General features: G+C 39.0%; 1 protein-coding gene across 3 annotated transcripts in view; it reads right to left on the reverse strand.

Annotated features, from left to right (window-relative positions):
• Positions 1-1824: 1824 nt before the first annotated feature.
• LDLRAD4 (low density lipoprotein receptor class A domain containing 4) overlaps positions 1825-21585 on the reverse strand; it is a 289221-nt gene continuing 269460 nt past the window's right edge. Inside the window, exons 1-4 of one of the 3 annotated variants that reach the window (XM_063299070.1) lie at positions 20104-20364; positions 16553-16707; positions 5827-5880; positions 1825-5335 (exon numbers count right to left, since the gene is read on the reverse strand). In XM_063299070.1, the coding sequence (XP_063155140.1) occupies positions 4793-5335; positions 5827-5880; positions 16553-16707; positions 20104-20173 (822 nt within the window). In that variant the 5' untranslated portion in view covers positions 20174-20364 and the 3' untranslated portion in view covers positions 1825-4792. Of the gene's footprint in view, positions 5336-5826; positions 5881-16552; positions 16708-20103; positions 20365-20764; positions 20912-21585 lie in introns of those variants that run through there. The other 2 variants (XM_063299071.1, XM_063299069.1) reach the window with 2 other exon arrangements.

Genomic DNA, 21585 nt, shown 5'->3' on the forward strand with positions numbered 1-21585 from the left:
CCCCCACCAAAGTTTAGAAAGATGAAACATGCCTTTGGAAAGATCAGTAAATTTGACCAGTGAAAACTAACCAAATTTATTTCACAAACACCTTAAACTTCACATGTACCATCATTTATCTTCTTCCTTCCCCAGCCTTATGATCCTGAGAGCACCTGTGCAAAGTATCTGAAGTTATGGAGCATAAAGCATGAGGAGAAAGAATCCTGTATCTGTACCTGTGTAGCAAAAGGGTATTAAGTAAGTACTTCATAAGAAGAAGCTGAAGGTGTAATGTACATTGCTATGTTTCATACACAACAACCAACACATGGACTAATTCTTGGAAATGTACACACAGGGATGATGAATTGAGTTGATGAAACTTAATTTATCACATTAAAGTTGTAAGCCTGTACGTAGTTATATCAAAACAAATCATAGGACTTATTTCTGCATAGAAAGTAATAAGTAACTACAAGTAATCACCATTGCAAAAAGGAAAAAAAAAGGTGGAGGTGGGCTTTAATTGTGTGGTTTAAATTTAGATTAAAGCCATTTATTTCTTTGCAACTTTTTTGGCAAGTGAAGAACTCTGAGATTAAAGGTAGACTTCTGGGCTCCTAACCAAACATGCTCTATAAACCTACATAATATTTTCTTGAGGGAACAACGGATTTCAGAACAGATGAAATAATAAACTTCATTAATTAAGGGAGTGTTGAGGTTAATTCTGTACTAATCCCTATGCATTCTCATGTCTCTTCTTTGAATACAGAGAAGTTATACTAAGATTTTTTTTATTTGATAAAAAAGATTATTAAGAATGTCTAACTGGATTCTAACCTGAAAATAAACAGCCATCATACCTGGATTAAACAAGACCATCTATCCTAATTAAAATATGACTTAAGTAAAAAAAAAAAAAAAAGGTGTTCATGTATATGTGTATCATACGCAAACATGACTTATTTATAACATTTGATATTTAGGTGGTTCAGAGCTGCACACAATTGTAGTTAGGTAATGAAAGAAAATTTCCATGGATTGCATTGTTCAACAGTTGGAATTAATTCTGCCTTGCATATGTAGGTACAAAAAAAATATCTAACTTATACAGTTTTCAATAGACAGCTTGTCTTTTTCTCACAGGCTGGTTGGTCTATAAAAGGAAGTTGCTCCTTCTTGAAGAATGAAAAACATGAAATTAACTTTATTACAAGCATTTTATTATCTATATGTGGCTTGCATGCTAGCCACTGGACAAGGCCAACCTATTATTAGGCAGAGTGAGGTCATAACCTCAGACAACCAGTTCTGAAAGGGTCATAAAAAGAACATTACTGCTATGTTTTGACTACCAGGTTGCAGGAAAGTAGCCTTATGGCATTTCCTGCTTCAAGGGCTACAGATAACTTATCAGCTTTTAGTAGCATGAATATTGACTTGGGGAGGGTGCCATTTGATGCTCCACCTTAGGAAGGAAAATGTCTTGCATCAGACTTATCATTACAACTGATACTTCCATGGCATTTCATCTGGATCGTAAAAGCAATGACTCAGTTTCAGGTTTAAGCTTATAGCATTTTCACCATTAAAAGAGGGACAAATAATTTCAAATTTTGAAAACCCCCAAATACTCCATTCCTATGAACCTATCTCATTAAAATTTTTTGCCATATTAAATATCTGCTGGAGATACAATGTCTGAAGCAGCACTCTAGAATTAACGTATTTCTAAGCTCCCCAGTAATTCTCATCCTAACTCCTAAGCAAACTGCTTTCATATGAATTTGGTATAAAGCTTTCAAACAGCATTTCTGGAAAATATGAGTATGACAGTAGTAAGAGAAGATAATCCTCTTAATATACAGAGGTGCCAGATTCAAAAAAGAGAAAGGAAGAAAGAATAAAAGAACCATCCAATCAACCTACTGAGATTGTTGTGGCACTGTTCCCGGATAGCATTATTTAAAGCAAGCTCCAGGAATTATACAAGAGGTTGCATAAGGAAAGGCTCATTTCTAAAGTAAGCATCTGTTCCTACACATTATAACACATTTTGAATCCTAATACATGAGCTATCTGGAGCTTTCAGCAATAACAGGACCAAAATAATAAAACATTTGAATAAAATAAAGGAAATAGAGTTTAGTAACTTGAGGGAGTTTTCTAGTAATAATCTAAAAATTGAACAAGTCAGTGCTTAAATTAAAATCTGGTTTAACATCAAATAAAATTACTTTTTATGAAACATCATTTTGAATAAATAGTACATAAATTTCAATTCCAAGCAGTTTCATTACTATACCCACTTCCCATCTAAATATTCAATAGTTTCCAGTTAAGACTGGCAACTTCCAAATTAAAAAACTAGGTTTGACTTATCCATTCACACAATGAAAATTATTTTATAGCTATAAACTGTATTAACACATTTAGCTCTTTTGCCCTCTCGGCTAAATCCAAGTTGTATTTAAGATATGTCATGTATATGACCATGTCATTCTGAGTTTTAGTTCAGAGAAATTTCATTTGGAAATCAGGGTTTCAAAAATAGATTCACTGAACTTCAGTCTTACATCTTTAAATGGGCAATACCAAATAATATTAAAACATCCATTGAAAGGAACAGTGTTCACCAAAAATGAGAACTCTGAATATGCCAACTTGTAATGACTGTTTCACATAATTATCACAAAATGTTTACAGTTACCACATGACAGATATGTGAATCAGCCAAGATCACATAGATCAGAAAAACAGCTTCTAAATCATGGCTACATAACCAGTACACAAGCAGATTCTAGCCAACTACAAAAACAGGATTCTATCTTTAGAACAGAATGGTTATTTAAGGGTGTTCTTCAAGCTAGTCATCAAGTTCATGAGCCACGTTAAGACTCATGAAAGCATCCAGACACAGATGCAACTAAAACACACATCCACCACACATGCTATTTTGGCATAAAAACTCTGCATAGATCAGAAACTCAGTTCAGATTCCAGATTTCAGTCTAACTTACTTCAGGTAATAGAAGTCCTCCAGAAAGAGAAAAACTTCTGCAAACAGAACAAAGATATAAGTACAGTACATTACTATAGTGCAGTTGGTGCACTTGTCAGATTATTTCAGTTAGGAAAATTTTGCCTATAAAACCATAGAAAAAGGAAACTTTGAAGGAAATTTGCTGTGCAATTGCAATTTTGCCCAGAATATCAGAATTAAGATTCTATATTTTGTTTTCTTTTAAAGTTCATTTAGTAACCGTATTTGAAGTGCCTGTTGTGCTTTAGGTGTGCTTTTGAATTGAAAACCATTTCCTTCAAAACTCTTTCAATTTACTTAAAACACAGAGATCAAGCATAAAAGCCAACAACATATGATTCCCAAACAGATCAAAGTTGCTAGAATACCTTAAAGTCCAATTCTAAATATTGGAGCAGTCCTAATATGGCATTCAAGAGGATGACAATTTCAGTTAAGAAAAGAGGATCCTAAACATTATATGATTGCTTGCTCAATAGATATAAAATCAGATTGATGCAGAAGGCTGACAATAACTAATTGTAAAACTGATTAATATTCTGAAACAGTTCCTAGTAGCATTTTGCAATCAATTATTTTCGCATTATCAGTTAAGAAATGCAGACTGAGAAGAAAGAGATCCACTGTCTTTAGGAAGTAAAACACAAAAACTAATATTAAACCACAACAAAAATATAATTTAACAGCAGAATCCATGTTGTACTTTTTAAATCATTTATTGTATGATGTAAGGCTATATGACTGAATATATTACGGGCTACACTGAAGATAAAAATTTGCAAAAGCTTTAAGTACTGCTGACACTGAATTGTGTAAAAAAAGGGTGACAAGCAGTTAAGATATAGATGTAATTACAAAAAAAGTAAATGTGGCATTTTAATCTGCTTCTAGTGAAACAAATGGCTTATAGCTAAAATCACCTAGAAAAGGTGCTTCTGTATTTTCACATTTGTTTTCTTCCATCTATAAGTTTCTAAGTCAATTTGCTGATACCCTATTTGAATGCAAAATTATTGCAAACAGTAACGTGTTAAAATGTCTTCTATCATTTATTCTTAGTTATATAAAATGATAAGAGACCTATTTAAATCTATTTGTCCCAAAATGGTGATTATCAATAGAGGCCGGGGTAAAGTCCTAGGGGTAATAATCTTTCTACAGGTGAAAAGACAATGTTTAAAAGAACCTTATGTGAAACAGTTCCCTCGCATATATTTAAAACATTAAAGATAGTGCAAATTTAACACACTGGTATCACAACACAAATTAACTCCTTGTATTCATTTAGTTTTTTTAAAAAAAACTTGGCACACAACATAAATGTGGAGACAGGAAAAAAGAAATTATATATTCTGGGAGAGGGGAGGGAAAGCAAACTGGCCAATTTTGCCCCCATTTATCTAACAACCTTTCTTACTCTCTTCTTTTAGCCTTTAACACTATAAAATAGGCCAATCAAGCCATGTTTCTGTGCCTAAGTTACTTCTTAAAATTAAATAATTCAAATACATTATTAAAAAAATAATATATTTTTAAAAAACACTGCTCATGGCCAAACTGAATGGAAGGTTGCAATTATTTCAAAACAATTTTCATGCAATTCCCCTTAAAAGAATTGGAAATAAAGAACAGCTTTGTACGTTTGGTTTTACTAAATTATGTCACATGAAACTTTTAACAAAGTTGTGCACAGGGGCATAGAAGCTTCCATTATGCTCCTGTTTGATTCTCCCGTCTCTCTTCAAGTGCACATGGAAAAAGAAACTAGACAAAGTTTCCTGGTTTCCTGTCTTTGCTTTCAATAGGGACTATTGTGCTCTCTGAATTGTTCTGCTGAAATTGAAGTCTGCTCCCCCTCTGTGATGAAGAAGGCGCATTGCTTTGCTGGTGATGGAAAAAAGAGGAACCTGGATAATGCCCCATGACCTCACTGTAAGTTGGGGGTGGTCCTTCCATCCTTCCATTACTGCTATAATTGGTTGCACTTATTCCCGAATTGCTGCTTGGTGGGCAAGGGCCCGCATTGTATACTGAAATATCTATCAAGTCGCTGTCAAATATAGTCCTGTTTGGTGGTGCTCTCACGGATTCTCTATTGAGTTCCATCTGCTGTTCTGGATCCCGAAGCTGCAGCGTGCATGGCCCTTGATATGGTGGAGGCTCTTCACCATCAGAAAGAGAGATAGTAGGAGGAAGGTCAATCTCATGCTGCACATATGGATAAGTTGGCTGGAAGCGACTGAAATGTTCTCTCTGCATAAAGGATGGAGCAGTAAATCTGTCCCTGGACCGTGGGGCATACATAATCTGCAATACAAAGTAATCAGTATAGTCAAACCTAAACAAATTCAGAAATGCATGCAACATTCAGTGTGTACACATATACACACACAAACCCAACTTGATCTTGAAACAATTTCAGGGGGAAAGAAGATTTCTTAAGAGGCCTTAACACATTGCTTTACAGATTAATGCCATTATCTAAAATCAGAACAATTCCGTAAGAAAGCATATTCCTATGAAATCTTCCATGTACTTTCTGTAGCATTTGTCAATGCAGTATCACAGGAAAACTGAAGCACAGGTAAATGTGCAACAGCAGCAATAAACTTTCTTTTCCTTTAATGATATTTTTTAATTCTGATATCCGTATGCTTGAAGTCAAGGGCTGCAACATAACCGTCACAATGCCACATGCAACTTCCATACCACATCTGCCTCCCCCCCCACAATTAAGAAACAAGATAATTGAAATTTCAAATTAGGAATGAACCTCTGATGCTCCTTCTGAGGCTTACCTCTGAAGGTCCCTGTCGAGAAGATGAGTTGTCAGAAGGCCACAGACACCCTTCCTAGGACACAGAGGAAAAAAAGACAGCTTCAGCATTTAAGTGCTACATAGCACTGGCCTGTTTTACTTCAATATTAGTGTATAATTTCTACTCAAGCATACATATTTTAGAGCTTTTTTTACTTTTTTACTTTTTTTTTTACCATGGCCTCCCATGGTCAATCTACATGCTTTATTTTTATTTCTTACTCAGGCTCAGAAGATAATTCAGTTACAACTGACTCTAGGCACTGTACATTTCAATTCAATAAACAGATTTTTAAAAATAGAGTAACAAAATAAAAAGCATAACGTAATTTAATCATACCACATGGAGGAATAAGATAAAGGGGGGGGGGTGGCATTTAATCTTTCAAACCAGTCCCTAAATGCCTTCTAGAATAGCCAGGTCTCAATGGCTTTCCTAAATGGTGCTGATCTAATCCCTGTGGGAATGCTGTTTCACAGAAGAGGAAAAAAACTGCCTTCATGGCCCCTGATGGTAAGACTACTTTAGAACAGGTATCCCTCCCTTCCGGATCTTATTGGATAGGAAATTCTGCTGTGCAAGCGCCGGCTGGTTCCACTCCAACCGGAGGCGGAGTGAGAGACTTTTCTGTCAAATTTGATGGGGATCCAACAAAGTTACCTTTCTTTTTAACTAATGCTAAAAGTTATATGAGGCAGTTTGGGGCATGCTTCCCTTCCGAAGAGGCTAAAGTAACTGCCATTGCCACCAAGTTGAAGGGTTGAGCGGCTGACTGGTATGTTCAATTAAGTGATGCTGACTCCCCTGGATTTGATTATTTCAATGATTTCATGTGGGTGTTAAAGCTGCATTTTGAGGATCCTCTGGCCAAGGTAAGAGCTAAGAAGGCGCTGAAGGATCTTACCCAGGGCCAAATGTCAGTAGCTGATTACGCCCTGGAGTTTAAAGCTCTGGCCGGGAAGATCACTGACTGGTCTGAGTCAACTCTAATACAGCATTTTAAAGAGGGACTCAACCGGGACGTCCTGCGTTGAGCATTGTGTAGAGACGACCCCAAGTCATTGTACGACTGGATCTGTCTGGCAGGAAAGGCTGAGCACGCTCAGCATACCTTCATGCAAACTAGAAAACCTGAAAAACCACCCACCACCATGAAAGGACCCCGAAGTGCTGCGACTGCTGCCCAGCCAAGCTATAGAGCCTGGGATAAGGAGAGAGATCAGCGCTACGTAAGGGGCCAGTGTCTCTATGTGGAAAGGAGGGCCATCGAGCAGCTGATTGCCCAAAAGCCAAGGCTGGAGATCGAGCGGGGAAGCTGCCGGCCAAATCGCCTCCCCCACTTGCGGCGAATGACAGCAGCCAAAGGGACAGCTAACGCTGAAGAAGTAATCTACTTCTCAGGAGAGGCTGAAGATGACTAAGGAGCCGGTGGGAAACTCCAGCCACCTGCCATGAAGGGCGCCAGCGGGCAGGTGGAAGAGGATGGGCGCAAAGATGCTATAGTGAGTGCTGACTGTCCCACTTGAGCAGTAAAAGTGAAACTGGGTTCCCGCACAAAAACTACAGAGGTATGGGCTTTAGTTGACTCTGGGTGTTCCAGGTGTTTAATTCACCCTGATCTGGTTGCTGCTTTGGAACTGCCTAGTTTCCCCCTCCAGCATCCTTTGATCTTCACAGAGTTGGATGGTTCAACAGCGGGGGCGGAGGGTGCGGCAACCCATTTCACTGGAACTGTGGCAATGCAAATGTGCAGCCACCATGAGACTTTGAAATTCGTTGTAGCACCTGTTGGCAATCCCTTGGTAATCCTGGGGATCCCCTGGTTGACCTATCAAAGCCCCTATATAAACTGGGAACACAGAACTGTGACTTTTAAAGATGGATTTTACCAAGCTCCTACAGCAGAAGATAGTTGCACGTGCGGGGGTTGGAAGGGCAGCGATCGCCATGCCGCGCCCTGACTTGCCACATTTAGAAGGCTTGCCTGCACAATACCAAGAATTTGCAGACGTATTTGGGGGCATGGAAGCAGATCAGTTACCCCCCTACCGGAAAACTGACTGTGCAATAGAGTTGGTCCCCAATGCTCAATTGCCCAAGCCAAAAATTTATCCAATGACTCAGAAGGAGCTTGAAGCATTACGGGACTTCATTGACAAAAATCTGTCAAGGGGGTTTATTGAACCTGCTAATTCCCCAGTTGGGGCTCCTGTGTTATTCCGGGAGAAGAAAAATGGCACGCTTCGACTCTGTACAGACTATCAAGGGTTAAATTCTGTCTCTATTGTCAACAAGTACCCTCTGCCCCTCATGAAGGACATGTTAGCTCATTTGTCAAAGGGCAAGATTTTCTCCAAGCTCGATCTTTGTGAAGCCTATTTCCGCATTCGCATAAAAGCTGGGGATGAGTGGAAAACTGCTTTTAATTGCCCACTAGGATCGTTTCAGTACAAAGTCCTCCCTTTTGGGTTGGCAGGGGCACCTGGAGTCTTCATGCAATTGATTAATGAAGTATTACATGATCATTTGTTTAAAGGGGTCCTGGTTTATTTAGATGATGTTCTCATTTACACTGAAACCGAGGAGGAACACAAACGCCTCCTCAGACAGGTGTTACGCAAACTTAGAGATGCCAAACTCTATGCCAAACTTTTGAAATGTGAGTTTCACAAAACCCAACTTGACTATCTGGGCTATCGAGCGTCTGACAGGGGTATAGAAATGGACCCTGCAAAAATTAAGGCGATTCTAAGTTGGGAACGTCCCCGCACCTGGAGGCAAAGTTTCCTAGGGTTCAGTAATTACTATCGGCAATTTATCCAGGAGTTCGCTGAGATTGCTCTGCCCCTCACTGATTTACTCCGTACCAAGGCTTGGGGGAGACACACAAAGTAAAAAACCCTGGGGCAGTGCTGAATTGGATGCCTGAATGCCAGGCAGCATTTGAGAAATTAAAAACCCTTTTCACTGCTGAGCCTATTCTACAGCACCCTGATCCTGAACGCCCCTTTGTGGTCCAAGTTGATGCTTCTGACTCCTCTGTTGGGGCTATTTTGTTACAAAGGGATGCAGAAGATCGCTTAAAACCCTGCGCTTATCTATCCAGGAAATTTTCTGAAACAGAACGCCGTTGGCATGTTCAGGAAAAGGAGGCGTTTGCTGTAAAAGCAGCTTTAGAAACCTGGTGCCATCTCCTTGAAAGCGCTAAATGCCCTTTCGAGGTTTGGACCAATCACAGGAATTTGGAAGCCCTCTGCACCCCGCGACGTCTCAGCCCTAAACAGATTCGCTGGGCTCAGTTTTTCAGTCGCTTTAACTTCCAGTTAAAATTTATTCCGGGAAAGAAAAACTTTCTGGCCGATGCTTTGTCATGGTTGCCTCAGGACCTTGACCAGGTGGCAGATGTGGTTGGGACTGTTCTCACTGAACCACAACTGGGCTTGGTTGCTGCCACTTGGAGCCAGACCTGTGCACAGGCAACCCTGCCCCCAGCCCAGTCTGGGAAGCGGAAAGTGCAAGTTCCTTGTCAGTTACAGAAGGACTTTCTCCAGGGGCTGAAATCTGACACTTGGTTGCTAGCTAATAGAGACACTGTTTCTTTTGAAAACGGTCTGGCATGGATGGAACACGGCCTTTATGTGCCTGAAACTTTAAGAGCTGATGTTTTGCAGCGTTCCCATGATGATAAACTTGCTGGACACTTTGGTTTTGTCAAAACCTTGCATTTGGTTCGCCATCAATTCTGGTGGCCAACCTTGAGACATGATGTAAAAGACTATGTTGCTTCCTGTCCTGTTTGTGCCATGTCAAAACGAAAAGGGGGGAAACCACAGGGGCTTCTACAGCCAGTGGCCAGCCCATCCTGCCCCGGGGATGAGATTTCTATGGATTTAATTGTGGACCTACCTCCCAGTCAAAAGAAAATTGTCATTTGGGTTGTAAAGGATTTTTTCTCTAAACAAGCTCATTTCATTCTATGTGCATCCATCCCGTCAGCCCCACAATTAGCACGCCTATTTCTCCACCACATCTACTGCCTCCACGGTAGCCCCTCCCGTTTAATTTCTGACCGCGGCACACAGTTTACTTCCCAATTTTGGAAATCATTTTTAAAATTGATTGGCACTAAACAAGCACTGTCCACATCGCCCCATCCACAGACTGACGGTTCTACTGAGATTTTAAATGCCACTCTTGAACAGTTTCTTAGAGCATACATTAACTACTATCAGGACGATTGGGTGGAGTTGTTACCTTTTGCTGAAGTTGCTTACAACAATGCTGTGCATCAAAGTACCGGACAAACCCCTTTTCGCGTGGTTTATGGTCACAACTTTGTTCCCATCCCTGAACTGCCACAGCTCCCTTCCCAAACATGTTCTGCATCTGACTGGGCTGTTAAACTGTCTGATTCCTGGCCAGTAATTCAACAAGCTTTGGCTGATGCCCAGGCTGCTTACAAGTCTCAAGCTGATAAGCATCGTTCTTTACAACATGACTTCAAAGTTGGGGATCAGGTGTATCTATCTACTAAATTTATCAAATCACCTCAACCCTCTAAAAAACTTGCTCCCAAATTCTTTGGTCCTTTTCCTGTTGTTCATCGTGTCAATCCAGTTACTGTTAAATTGGAACTGCTTCACAATTTGAAACGCTTGCACCCTGTTTTCCATTGCAGCTTGTTTAAGCCTGTGCACCACTCACCGCATTGGCAACCTCAACCTCCTCCTCCTGCTCCAATTATGATTGATGGCCAACACCACTTTGAAGTCAAGGACATCGTTGATTCTCGCAAGCTTCAAGGCACCCTGCAATATCTGGTCCGATGGAAACACTTTCCTCATCCTGAATGGGTGTCTGCCCACCATGTTAACGCTCCTGATTTAGTTAACCATTTCCACCTTGCTTATCCTTTGAAGCCTGCTGCTTAATGTATTCTTCATTTTGGGGGGACAGTATGTCATGTTCACTGATTCAATGTAGTTTATACATTGTAACGTTTCACATGCCATGGTGCTGACACGCATTTCTGTTTGGGAGGGAGCTGCTGTGAGACTTTGTACCAAGCTCTGTATGTGAAATCAGTACAATGGAATGTGTTTGGGTTATGTTATCTGTTCAAGGACTTTTCCCGCAGACCATCAGAAACCGTTAGGAGCACCTGGGATTGTGAACTTGAGATGATTCTACGGGGGGAGGGATTTCATTTGCACCGAGGGTTTTTAATTTGAATTTGGTGCGCTTTCATCATTCTCAGCTTTCTCTGTGATCCTGCATACTATTCTTTAATAAATCAGATATCTTTGAATTCATACTCATGAGTCTGATGGTGTTTTAGAATAGGCATCGTTAAAGAGTGAGTATCCACAAGTTCCAGCACAATAGTTTGCAGCAAGCACCATTCCTCTACATACGAATTCTTCCATATAAGATGGAACCTACAGCGTAACAGACGCTTGGGCACAGTACAGCATCATAAAAATCATGGGAGGAAGATCTTCCAAAGTCTCATAGGAGACCATGAGGACTGCCTATTCAATGATGTGTGCAGCTTGATTAGAGCAGCAAGGAGATATTTACTGTTTTCTCCATGCTGAGTTCAATTCCACTGACCTACTTTGAATGCAATTTTGACATCATCTAGTTTAACATCATCTATTTTAATTAAACTACTTTTGCAACTCACCTCTCAATTACACACATACAAACACAAAACACAGCTTTTTCTCCTAACAAGGCTATAGATCTTTATCCACTGCTGAGCTGAAGTGCTCTCTACTCAAAGTATATCAATCTACAATTAGCAGACCCCACTGCTGATTCCTATCCTGCATCTACTGCCGTTCTCTCAAGTCAATACAGTCATCTGACTGTCACCAAACTAAGCCTAACAGACTTTTTTTGCGTCTTGTGACTACCCGATTGGTGCAGAATAAATCAAAATATATTGCTTTAAAATTGGTACTGCTAGCCTGTCTCACTCATAAGCTGAGGACAGATGAAAGCAATGGCATGGAAATGGCATTAAAAAAAAATGTTAGCAGGTCATGTTTGTTACAAGAACAAGAATTCCATATGTAAGATCCTGATCAGTGTGCCAAATTTTTGACCCACTTACTGTGCAAACTCAATCAATGAAAATAAATCACTATAAAGATTTCATTGTATTATATACATGGTAGTACGTACTCTCATCCCTTGTTTAATCTGTGTCTCATATTTCGGTATAGTTATTTGTTTTATTTTTACTATCATATGATCAGGAAATAGGCAAAGCTGATCATTTACATGTTAAAAAGATGAAATAATCTTACTTCAGGATTTCAAATAAAGGAGCTTTAATCTTTGCTTCCACCAACAAGGCACTGAAAAGTCATTACCCTAACTCAGCATCTTCACTTTATGCTTATTTGGCTGAAGAATCTTTGGGTAAAAGACCCCATTTATCACTGACATGATATCCTGAATCCATAAACTTGCTGCAAACTGTCAAGGATTCCAACAATCACACTATTAGCAAAATTACCCTAATGAAAAATGTGCACAAATAAGGATTTGCTTCCATATACACAGGACTTTGCCAATATGCTCTCTTCATCTAGGATCTGGATTCAACTCTTTAACTATAATCAGTGGGAATAAAATGGTGGTTTATTAGAAATGCAATGGTTGTTTAATTTCAGCTCTCCTGAAAAGAACAGGAAGCTGATGTCATGTCAGTCAAATCAGCAGGTGGCCAAGATTATTAAGTGTATGAGCATGATAGCTTTAATAATGTGTGAACATGGATAATATAAACAAAGAACTTGGGAATTTGGAGCAAATGGATTGTTAAATTTAACTAAATTTAGTGTTGCCGCACTCCAGTTTACAAATAAATAAGCGTTAATTGTGACTGCACTGGATTATGATTTATAAAATATTACTAATACTGCCCAAGCCACTATCTAAAGCAAGCCATTTGTGAATAACAGGGTTAAAAAAAACTACTTGCCCACCAAAATCACTAATACGAAATTTGAAATTGATTTACGATGTTCACTAAAACAAAGACATTTGCTGACAAATAGGGAAATACAGCAGCAACTGAAGCCATTTAAATAAACACAATTTTATAGAGAAGAAATAAAAAACAGTCAGGAATAGAATTCGACCAATTAATTGTCCATTACAGTTAAGTGTTGGTATAAAGAATATGCTAGAATGCAGCTGCAGGCTGCAATTTGCCATTCCATGGCCAAATAAATGCTCTGTGATTAAAGAAGAGTTCTCTACCATTTCCTTTGGGTGGTGATGTTCTTCACTCTCCACTATTTCTCAAGATTACCCTTACAGAATAATTGCTCTTCAGCAATTTTTCAGAACTAAAGCAGGTTGCGTTTCTGGCACCCTGCAAGGGCCTGCACGGCACAGGATTATAAACATGCATTCATCAGTTTGTACGACAGACATACAGTTTGTTAGACATATGATCTGTACCTTAGACTAAAGTAGGTATGTGTGCCCATTTCAGATACGGGTGTTTATAAGTTAAACCTTTTCAAGCACTAACAAAAATGGGCACATATCGTAGATGGGATTTTGTATACATCCTGACATAAAGACGTCCTGAAGCAATGAAGCACATAACCCTGCCTGACCTTCATACATTTTTTTTAAATATTTGTAAACACTAGATTCTTTCAACAGTCTTAAAAATGTATAAATGTGACACAAAAATATATTCGCTGTAATATATAAAGTTTTACTGCATTCACCAATAAAGGGGTTAGCATACTATTCTTAATGTTATCCCTGGGTGGCAGCAAGAGGTCTGAAACACTGAATATTGCTGCACACCAAAGCTCTGCTTTTGTCCTAGATACGGTCTAACCGTCCCTTGGGGCAGAGAAGAGACCCATTTTATTTCTTTAAAAATATTTCTTTGAAGTGCACATTCATAATGCATTAAAATGAACCAACTATTCTAAGCACATAGTTTGAAAGACGTCATATTTGCCAAATTCAGGAAAAAATATAGAATCACATAAACACAAAGAAATGAGCTAGAGTGAAGTTTGCTGAAAACCTGGAAAAAAAATCTGAAAAGACTGGGAAATTATTTTCACAAGATGAGAATTTTAAGTTATCGGTTTTCTTAAACAAGTAGGCTATATATAGTGCTATAAATGGCTCAAACTGGTAATATATAGAAAGAGAATACATATTACTGGTGTTCATTTATTACTGCTTTCCTTTTAGCATATTCAGTTATGTTACCGGCAATCTATTTTTCAAATCTGGAAAAATGCAGATGGGGGTTAATTTTGACGGCTGGGTAGGATCAACAATGTGCCATTCCCAAACTTCCAGGCTTATGACTTGTATATGAAGGCTTCTGCCCTGCAGATATTCATATAAACAGACATCCAGCAGTAGTCCAAACTAGTAAGTACAGTATCAGGAGGAAGGCTGAGGTCAGAACACTCATCCCCTTACTCACACACTGATTCAATGCACAAATGTCTAAAAAGTGATTTTAAAAAAAATGAAAGGACTGGTGAGAGAGCAGTTTCACATCCTGCCCTATTTCCTCTGTCAACTGAAATCTGTCCAATTTTCAGCAGTTGCTATGAGGAAATGTCTGTTCCTGTCGTTTACCTTTCTACTGAAAATAGCTGTTTTACCATCCCACTGCAGAACAACCTCTTCTTTTTATCCCACCACCTAATACCTCAAAAAACCCTGAAATTCCTGCCGCACAAAGCCGACAATGAAACTAAATGGACCAATAGTTTGTAATCATATAGGGCAGCTTCTTCACATGGTGATTATTCAAAGTGGTCACCTCTAGTCTTTCACAGTATAAGTAGTGCTCTTGTAACAATACATGTATTGCAGAATTTAAGAATTTAAGAGGTAGGAGGGAAAGACAGGTATTTTACCTATTCATAAATGTACAATGACATAAGACATATTTCCTTTAAAAATATAATGTCATACTCTAGCAGAATCAAAGGAACACTTTTATTTCAAATATGAATCCATTTAAAAAATTTTAAAATTTAAAAAAATATATATTCCCATATGAATTTTTCCACTGCTAGGAAGTTTGCAGTAGCCTTAGCATTATTAATCTGCAAATTTTCTGAATCTAATAATAGAATCTGCATATCCATTATAAAGGCCTATGCAGAAATTTGGATTAGAAAGGAAACAGATTATCTGGAGCATGCATGGGTGCACACATGGTACCACCCTAAGCTAAATGTCTAATTTCCTTCTGTGCAAGTGCAGGAAAAGATGCAGGTTCTTTAAGGACTAACTGCCCCTCTGCACTCCAAATCAAATTTTTCCCTATGAAACTAGATTGCTGCACTGGCCTAAAATAAAAACACACACACAAACACAGGAAACCACATACCCTTGAAATGAAAGCACATTGTCAAGTAACTTTTTTAGAAAAGTTAGACAATTAAATAGATTTTAAAGGTTTGTTTTTTAAAGAAACAATTATGTCTGCTCAAACCTATTTTTCCTGCAGCAAGATGTGTTACAGAGGGAAGTGAACTAGCCTTTTTTTAGCCTTTGCAAGAGTTTAATTAATTGAAATAGCAGTTATTATAATTTTTTAACAAAGCAGAAGTAGCTAAAACAAAAAGGCAAAGTTTCTTCTATTTCATGTATTGTGTCATTTACATTTCTGTTCTTAGCAACAGTGACATCTTTCTTTGTTCAGTAGGCACACAGCCTCTATTCATAGAGGCCAAATCCTATAAATAATTTGTCATGAGCAGAAGAGCCAATTTGGTAGGCCACTGTTCCATCCCCTCTCCTCAAAAGCAAAACCAATCTAATCCACTGCAGCAAATATAAGAAACACTATTCCCCATAGTAACTAAACTTCTCTTGATGGTCCTCGTTTGGGATAGAGATTAAAAAAAAAAAACCTCAATAATGCATAAAGCTGAACAGTTGATTTGAGGCTGTCTCTTCAATTAGTTCACCTATAGGAATCTTGCAGAATGACTGTCCCAAGTCTATTGAAGCTTGAATAGGCTATAGTATGCTGGACATGAGATTTCAAAGAAAGCCTTTAAAGAGCTGTACAAAATGTAGATACCTCTTAAAACTGATTAATTTCAAAACAGCAAATGTGTTAGCTGATCTTGGATAATCTTGAAAGGCTAAGCAGGGTCCAGCCTGGTTAGTACAGACGAGGGCTGTAGGCTAGACTGCAAAGTTAAAAGAACGTAGGAGGGCAGTGGCAAAACCATTTCCATATAGCTGTCAAGAAAACAACATGAATATGTCCATGAAGTCACCAGGTCACTGACTTCATCTTTACCTTCAAAGCATTACTCATACATAAAAACTGTCCACGTTTCAGACTAGTTGTCAGTTCCAGGAAGAAAACTTCCCAAATAACAACATATTTTGCTGTATCAGTTGGTATAAACAAGTGAACACTGACTTGATTAAATAATATGGAGATCCAACAGAGAATATTGCTATTATTTCCTTCTCTTAACAATCAATGACCTATAAACAAGAAAATTAGCTTTTGCTACCAGGTGTCCTCTAGTTGTACTAAAGATATAAATCCAAGAAAAAGTTGAAGTCTCAACACACGTGGAGTGTGCTAAGTGAAGAAGACTAAGCAAACTCCTACAAAATAAATGCTTCTTATATCCAAAGTAAGTGATACATAAAAATTTAAACTCACTGGTTGCAAAGATTCCTCTTGCCTCCTGCTTTGGCTCTGACGACTGATGAAGGACCGTGTTGACACTTTATAATGATTCAGCAAGCAGATGATCACTACTATCATAACAGTTATCACCACAATGATGATGATAATCTGAATAAACTCTAGTTCCGCTGTAGAGAAAAGAAAAAAAAAATCATTTAAGACAGAATGACAAACAAGAAACAGCATGTAAAAAACCAAAACAAAACAGAGGTACAAAACCCCAATAGATCAAGATTTGCTGATACATATAAATTGCAGAATGTGTCAAAGAAAAAATGATCTTCTGTACAGTAATAAAAATGCTCCCAAGATACAGAAGAAAAACAAATCGTTTATGGATAGTTAAGTAACTGAATAGCACTGGAATATAGAGATGAATTGTTTATGTCTTCACTATTGGGGATATGCTCCCCTCCAAAGTCTAGAAGACAATTTCCACCATACTTTGAGTTTTGATCTGTAACAGTACACATCTTAAAATTCAGTTTAAATATTACTTCTTTTGGAAATGATTTCATTAAGTTTAGACCTCAGGGTAATTAAGACAACAGATCTAGATCACATATATAATAAAAAATAAAAGCTTAACTGTTATGGAATACGTGATGCATCATCTAGATACACAATTCTTATTGCATTTAGTACATAGTGAACATACTAAAAAGTAAACCAATATTAGGACCCTGTGATGACATATACTTCAAGGCAGAAAGAAAAAGACACAGATATTAAAAATAATACTATTTATTATTGCAACAGGTTATATACCTCATGCTATAAGATAGGAACAATAGCCAAAGCTGATACACCGTCATGCTATTTTGTTAAGTTGTACATTTTCAAAACACTCTACAAGGCAAAGAAAAACAGTCTTCGCACAAACGTTTCACAAATAGTTTTAAGGATTTTCCTCTGGCTATGTAAAATACACTGATTAAGTATTACATATTAGTAATTTAAAAAAAAAATCCAGAACAGGTCACAGAAGAAAACCATCCTAACAATATGGTATCATTAGTGCTATTATACTCATATGTGTAATCAGCTACTCCTGCTATCATTTTATAGTGGAAGTTAATAACCAGAAAGGACTAAGTTTAAGAAAAACAAATCCTTAATATGCAAAGCTCTCATTAAAGGCAATAACAACAAAAACAAACAGTGACTGCCTTTGCTTGGATCACTATACTTTGTTTTTGTATTTCAGTGAAACCATGGTGATGAGAGATTAACCTAGAAAGTCACTGTAGTTTTTCAAAGTCGCAATGCCCCTAAAAAGTCTTAAAGATTAAAAAAAAATGCCCATGGGTATTTTAAATGTTTTCCTTTTGGAAGACATGATAATTGCTTTACACGCCTCAGATTCAATTACAGCATCAATTAAAATTATGGCACTTTGGGACAAACCTGTCGCATCATTAATCTTAAAGGCTCACACCTTTAGCTGTTCAAATTAACAGGAAAAAAGCACATCAATGACTGATAACGTACTTGTTTGTATGTGTAAGATCTCTTCAAAATCCAAGTCTTCCGTTGCCCACATATAAGTTAGAATTCAGTCATTTTTCAACAAAAACATGCCTTTGACCATTGCCAATATATACCCTGTAATGGGAATGGTGAACCAAAGGCAAAATGCACAATTTGCTAACATGTTCATGATTATAATCTCTTGCAATAAATTCTGTAATTCACAAAAATCTTCAGTTTCACAGAAGGAATGTGAAATTCAGATTGCAAAAACATTCCAATTATTTCTAAAAATAATTACGTAAAAGCACAGATAAGAGTGTATCAACATTTCTTTTCTTATAAGTTGGGATAGGTAGATGTAAAACTTTTAAAAGCATAACATATAAGTATTTTTCTTACATTCAGTATTATTTCCAATGAGTTGGGGAAGAATAACACTTTTAAAAAGAGTATTGTTCAAATTCTTCTCCTCTATTAGTATCAAAAATGTATAAATGGGTGACAGAATCTAACTACACTTCCAATAAGGGCACGTGTTCTAAATCACATTTCTTGAATAGACAACACTGTGCAGGAAATCTTATTTCCCAACATACTGTAAGTTATTTACACTCTGAATATTAAAATAACTTTGTTATGCAATAGAAGAAAATATACTAATCATTTATCCTTTTCTGCTTCACAGACTACTTCCTCACAATGATCAGTACTAGCTAGGTACAATTTTAATTCAGCCAATTACAGATCTCCACTGCTTCCCTCAAAAACTCTATATGTAACTGTACAATTTATTTTTCTTCAGGTCTTTGTACTTCTAATTAGTGACAGGAAGGTACAAAATGTTCTGTTTGATTCTGTGTCCTATGAATCCTCCTCCCTCTGCTAGAAGACAAGTTTCAGTTTTAAAAGCAACTATTTCTGAACTAAAGGATTTCTGAACATTAACTACTTCAAGGGCCAATAACCCAACAATTGACCCAACTGCATTATTGTGAAACAGACATGAGTAAATTTAGTATTGTTGATTTAGGCTTTCCTAGAATGCAGTGATGGCTAGAATGCCATTACTTCTGCATCTGCCAAAAGTGTAGCTTTCTAAACTTCATCAAGGGCTGTGCATATTTTTACAGAACAGCATTTCCTCTTTTTACAGAAAAGCAATTCTTCTTTTTGTCTGAACATTACTGTGATACCCCAAAAATTATTTAATTGCAAGTGAGGGGAAGGGGGAAGAGTCTCTCTGGAAATGTGGATAACAAAATAGTTAATTTGTTTTGCAATCTCTAAAGAGATGGCTTTGGTCCTTTCTCCCCTTTTTTCTTATCAATCTCACAATGATCCATACAGTAAAGAAACATTAGTAGGTATCTGTTGAAGTGTAAAAATGTATTCCAATTGTGAACAATTTCTCATTAAGGCAACAATGTTAGAAAAGACTGGTGTATTGCAGAGATTTGCTAAAATATCCAATAACCTTTGGGAACACAGAAAAAAGTGAAGCTGAAATTTAAAAAAAAATTAAAGCCCAAAAATACAAATCAAGAGAATTCCTCTAGATCCTCATTTTGATATTATTCCAATACATGTTTGTACTGCTCTTTGGTCTATAATAAATATAACCTCCTGCTATACAAAGATATTGTCACCTATAAGCATGCATTAAAGTAGAGGCAGAAAGTCTTTTTTTTTTAAATTATTCAGCTGCCCAGGTTGTAAGCAGGGCTGACTGAAATGATCCATCAGGCCAGAGAAAAGAAACCTGGGGCCCTCCAGATCGTCTGGGAAACATCCCCCATGTTCCTTACCCTTGGCCATGCAGTCAGGCCTGATGGGCAGTTAAGTCCAAAGCCTAAGTAGACGCCACATTGCCCATTTCTGAGTTAGGAGGTAGAGAGATGGGGCACCTTGTTGCCCATATGTCTCTAACTACACAGAGAGAAATCATTACGAGCGGAAATGTAAGCGATGAGGCATGGCTACAATTAAAAGTAGCCTTCAGAAGAAATTACAAAGCCAAGTACTACACGAGAAGCAGAGGGACGCTAGAATACCTCGGTGCAAAAGCAGGTCTTTCAACCGAGCATCCTTCAAAGTGGTAACGTTAAGCTCCTCAGCGGACATGCTCGTGTCCTTCTCCGCTGGAGTAGGAGCCCTTCAGCGAGCAGAGCATCGCTTCGGGCTCCGCGGGGCAGTCCAGCAACGCTCTTCCAGACGCCCCTGCTCGCCTAGGCAGCTGCGCCTCGCCCTCTCCCGGCAGGCGAACGGACCGAGCGCTAGACGCTACTTGGCCGAGGTGCTCCAAACTGCACGCGGTGGCGCCCGGTTCCCGAGAATTACTCGCGCAGTGGAGAATCAGGGCCGCGAATGGGGAACCAGAGAGAGGAGGGAAGTCGGCGAGGAAGAAATGCTTTTCTGGGGCCTTTCATACTTCCCGGACGGAGGCGGAGCCCCCAAGACGCCTCTCGGCTGCCCTGAAAGCCACCGGTTGGGGCGCCGAAGTCCCCGCAAAAGGACCGGCAACGCGGAGCAAGGCGCCCCCGTGTCAATGTGCTCCCCGGGGAATAAACCGCGCGCCCCCAAGCTAAAAGACGGGAGGGAGAAGAGCCGTCGTGTCCAACTGAGCCACCCTTCGTTTTCACAGGCTGGAGAAGGGGGAGAGAAAGTTAGGCAAGGAGTGAGGAGAAACCAAGCCAAGGACGGCTCCGTTCTTACCAACTTCCCGCACGTAACTGCCTCGGCTGCTTCGCACTTTCAACCAACCCCAGCTGACACTTCTCAGGCTTCTCCCTCTTCCGCGTTTCTGCTCAACGCGACATGCGTCACTCCGAGCCCCAGGCGCGGCGGCCGCCGGGCCCGCTCTAGGAAGAGCCTTGGCAGGGCTCCCTCCCCGCTCTCCGGCTATTGGGAAACGCTCGCACGTGTCCTCCGCCGGCGGCTGGGCGGCGCGGATGAAGCCAGTTGCTTCGGCCAGCTGCTGTTCGTTACTAACGCAAAGATCGCTGTAGCCACCCGTCCCGTCGCCCGATTTCAGTACGAAACGCTTCGTGAGGTTAAAAGGATAGTCTGGCTGCCTGCCAAGCTTTGAGGCAATCGTTAGCCTTTCGGCTTTTCAAAAAAAGAGGGGAAATAGCATGTGTGTATCGGTGGAATTGGATTCATTGACCAGCCACTGTCAGTGTTTCATCTGATGACCCTTCTTCAGTTTCCTTGGGCAGGTTTCTCTCCTCAGTGTAGCTGGATATAAAATAAAATGTGTCTTACCTATTCTATAGGTATCTATATGTAGTCCTCCCTGTGTCTTTGACTCACATGTAATTACAACCCAAGGCATTAAAGTGGCTCTTTTTGTACAGTCTAATTTGAACTACCTTTAACAGCAGATAAAGAACTAGATTTGGATTCAAACACCTAATGAAGACATGCAGCTGTCATTTTTCTTAGTATAATCTAACAGGATTTGTGCAAGGTTTTTAAGGAAAAAAAGGTGTATCTATAGGATAGCCAGTTTGGTGTAGTGGTTAAGGCATCAAGCT

Source organism: Candoia aspera, chromosome 3, assembly GCF_035149785.1.
Source record: "Candoia aspera isolate rCanAsp1 chromosome 3, rCanAsp1.hap2, whole genome shotgun sequence".
Taxonomy (NCBI): Eukaryota; Metazoa; Chordata; class Lepidosauria; order Squamata; family Boidae; genus Candoia; species Candoia aspera.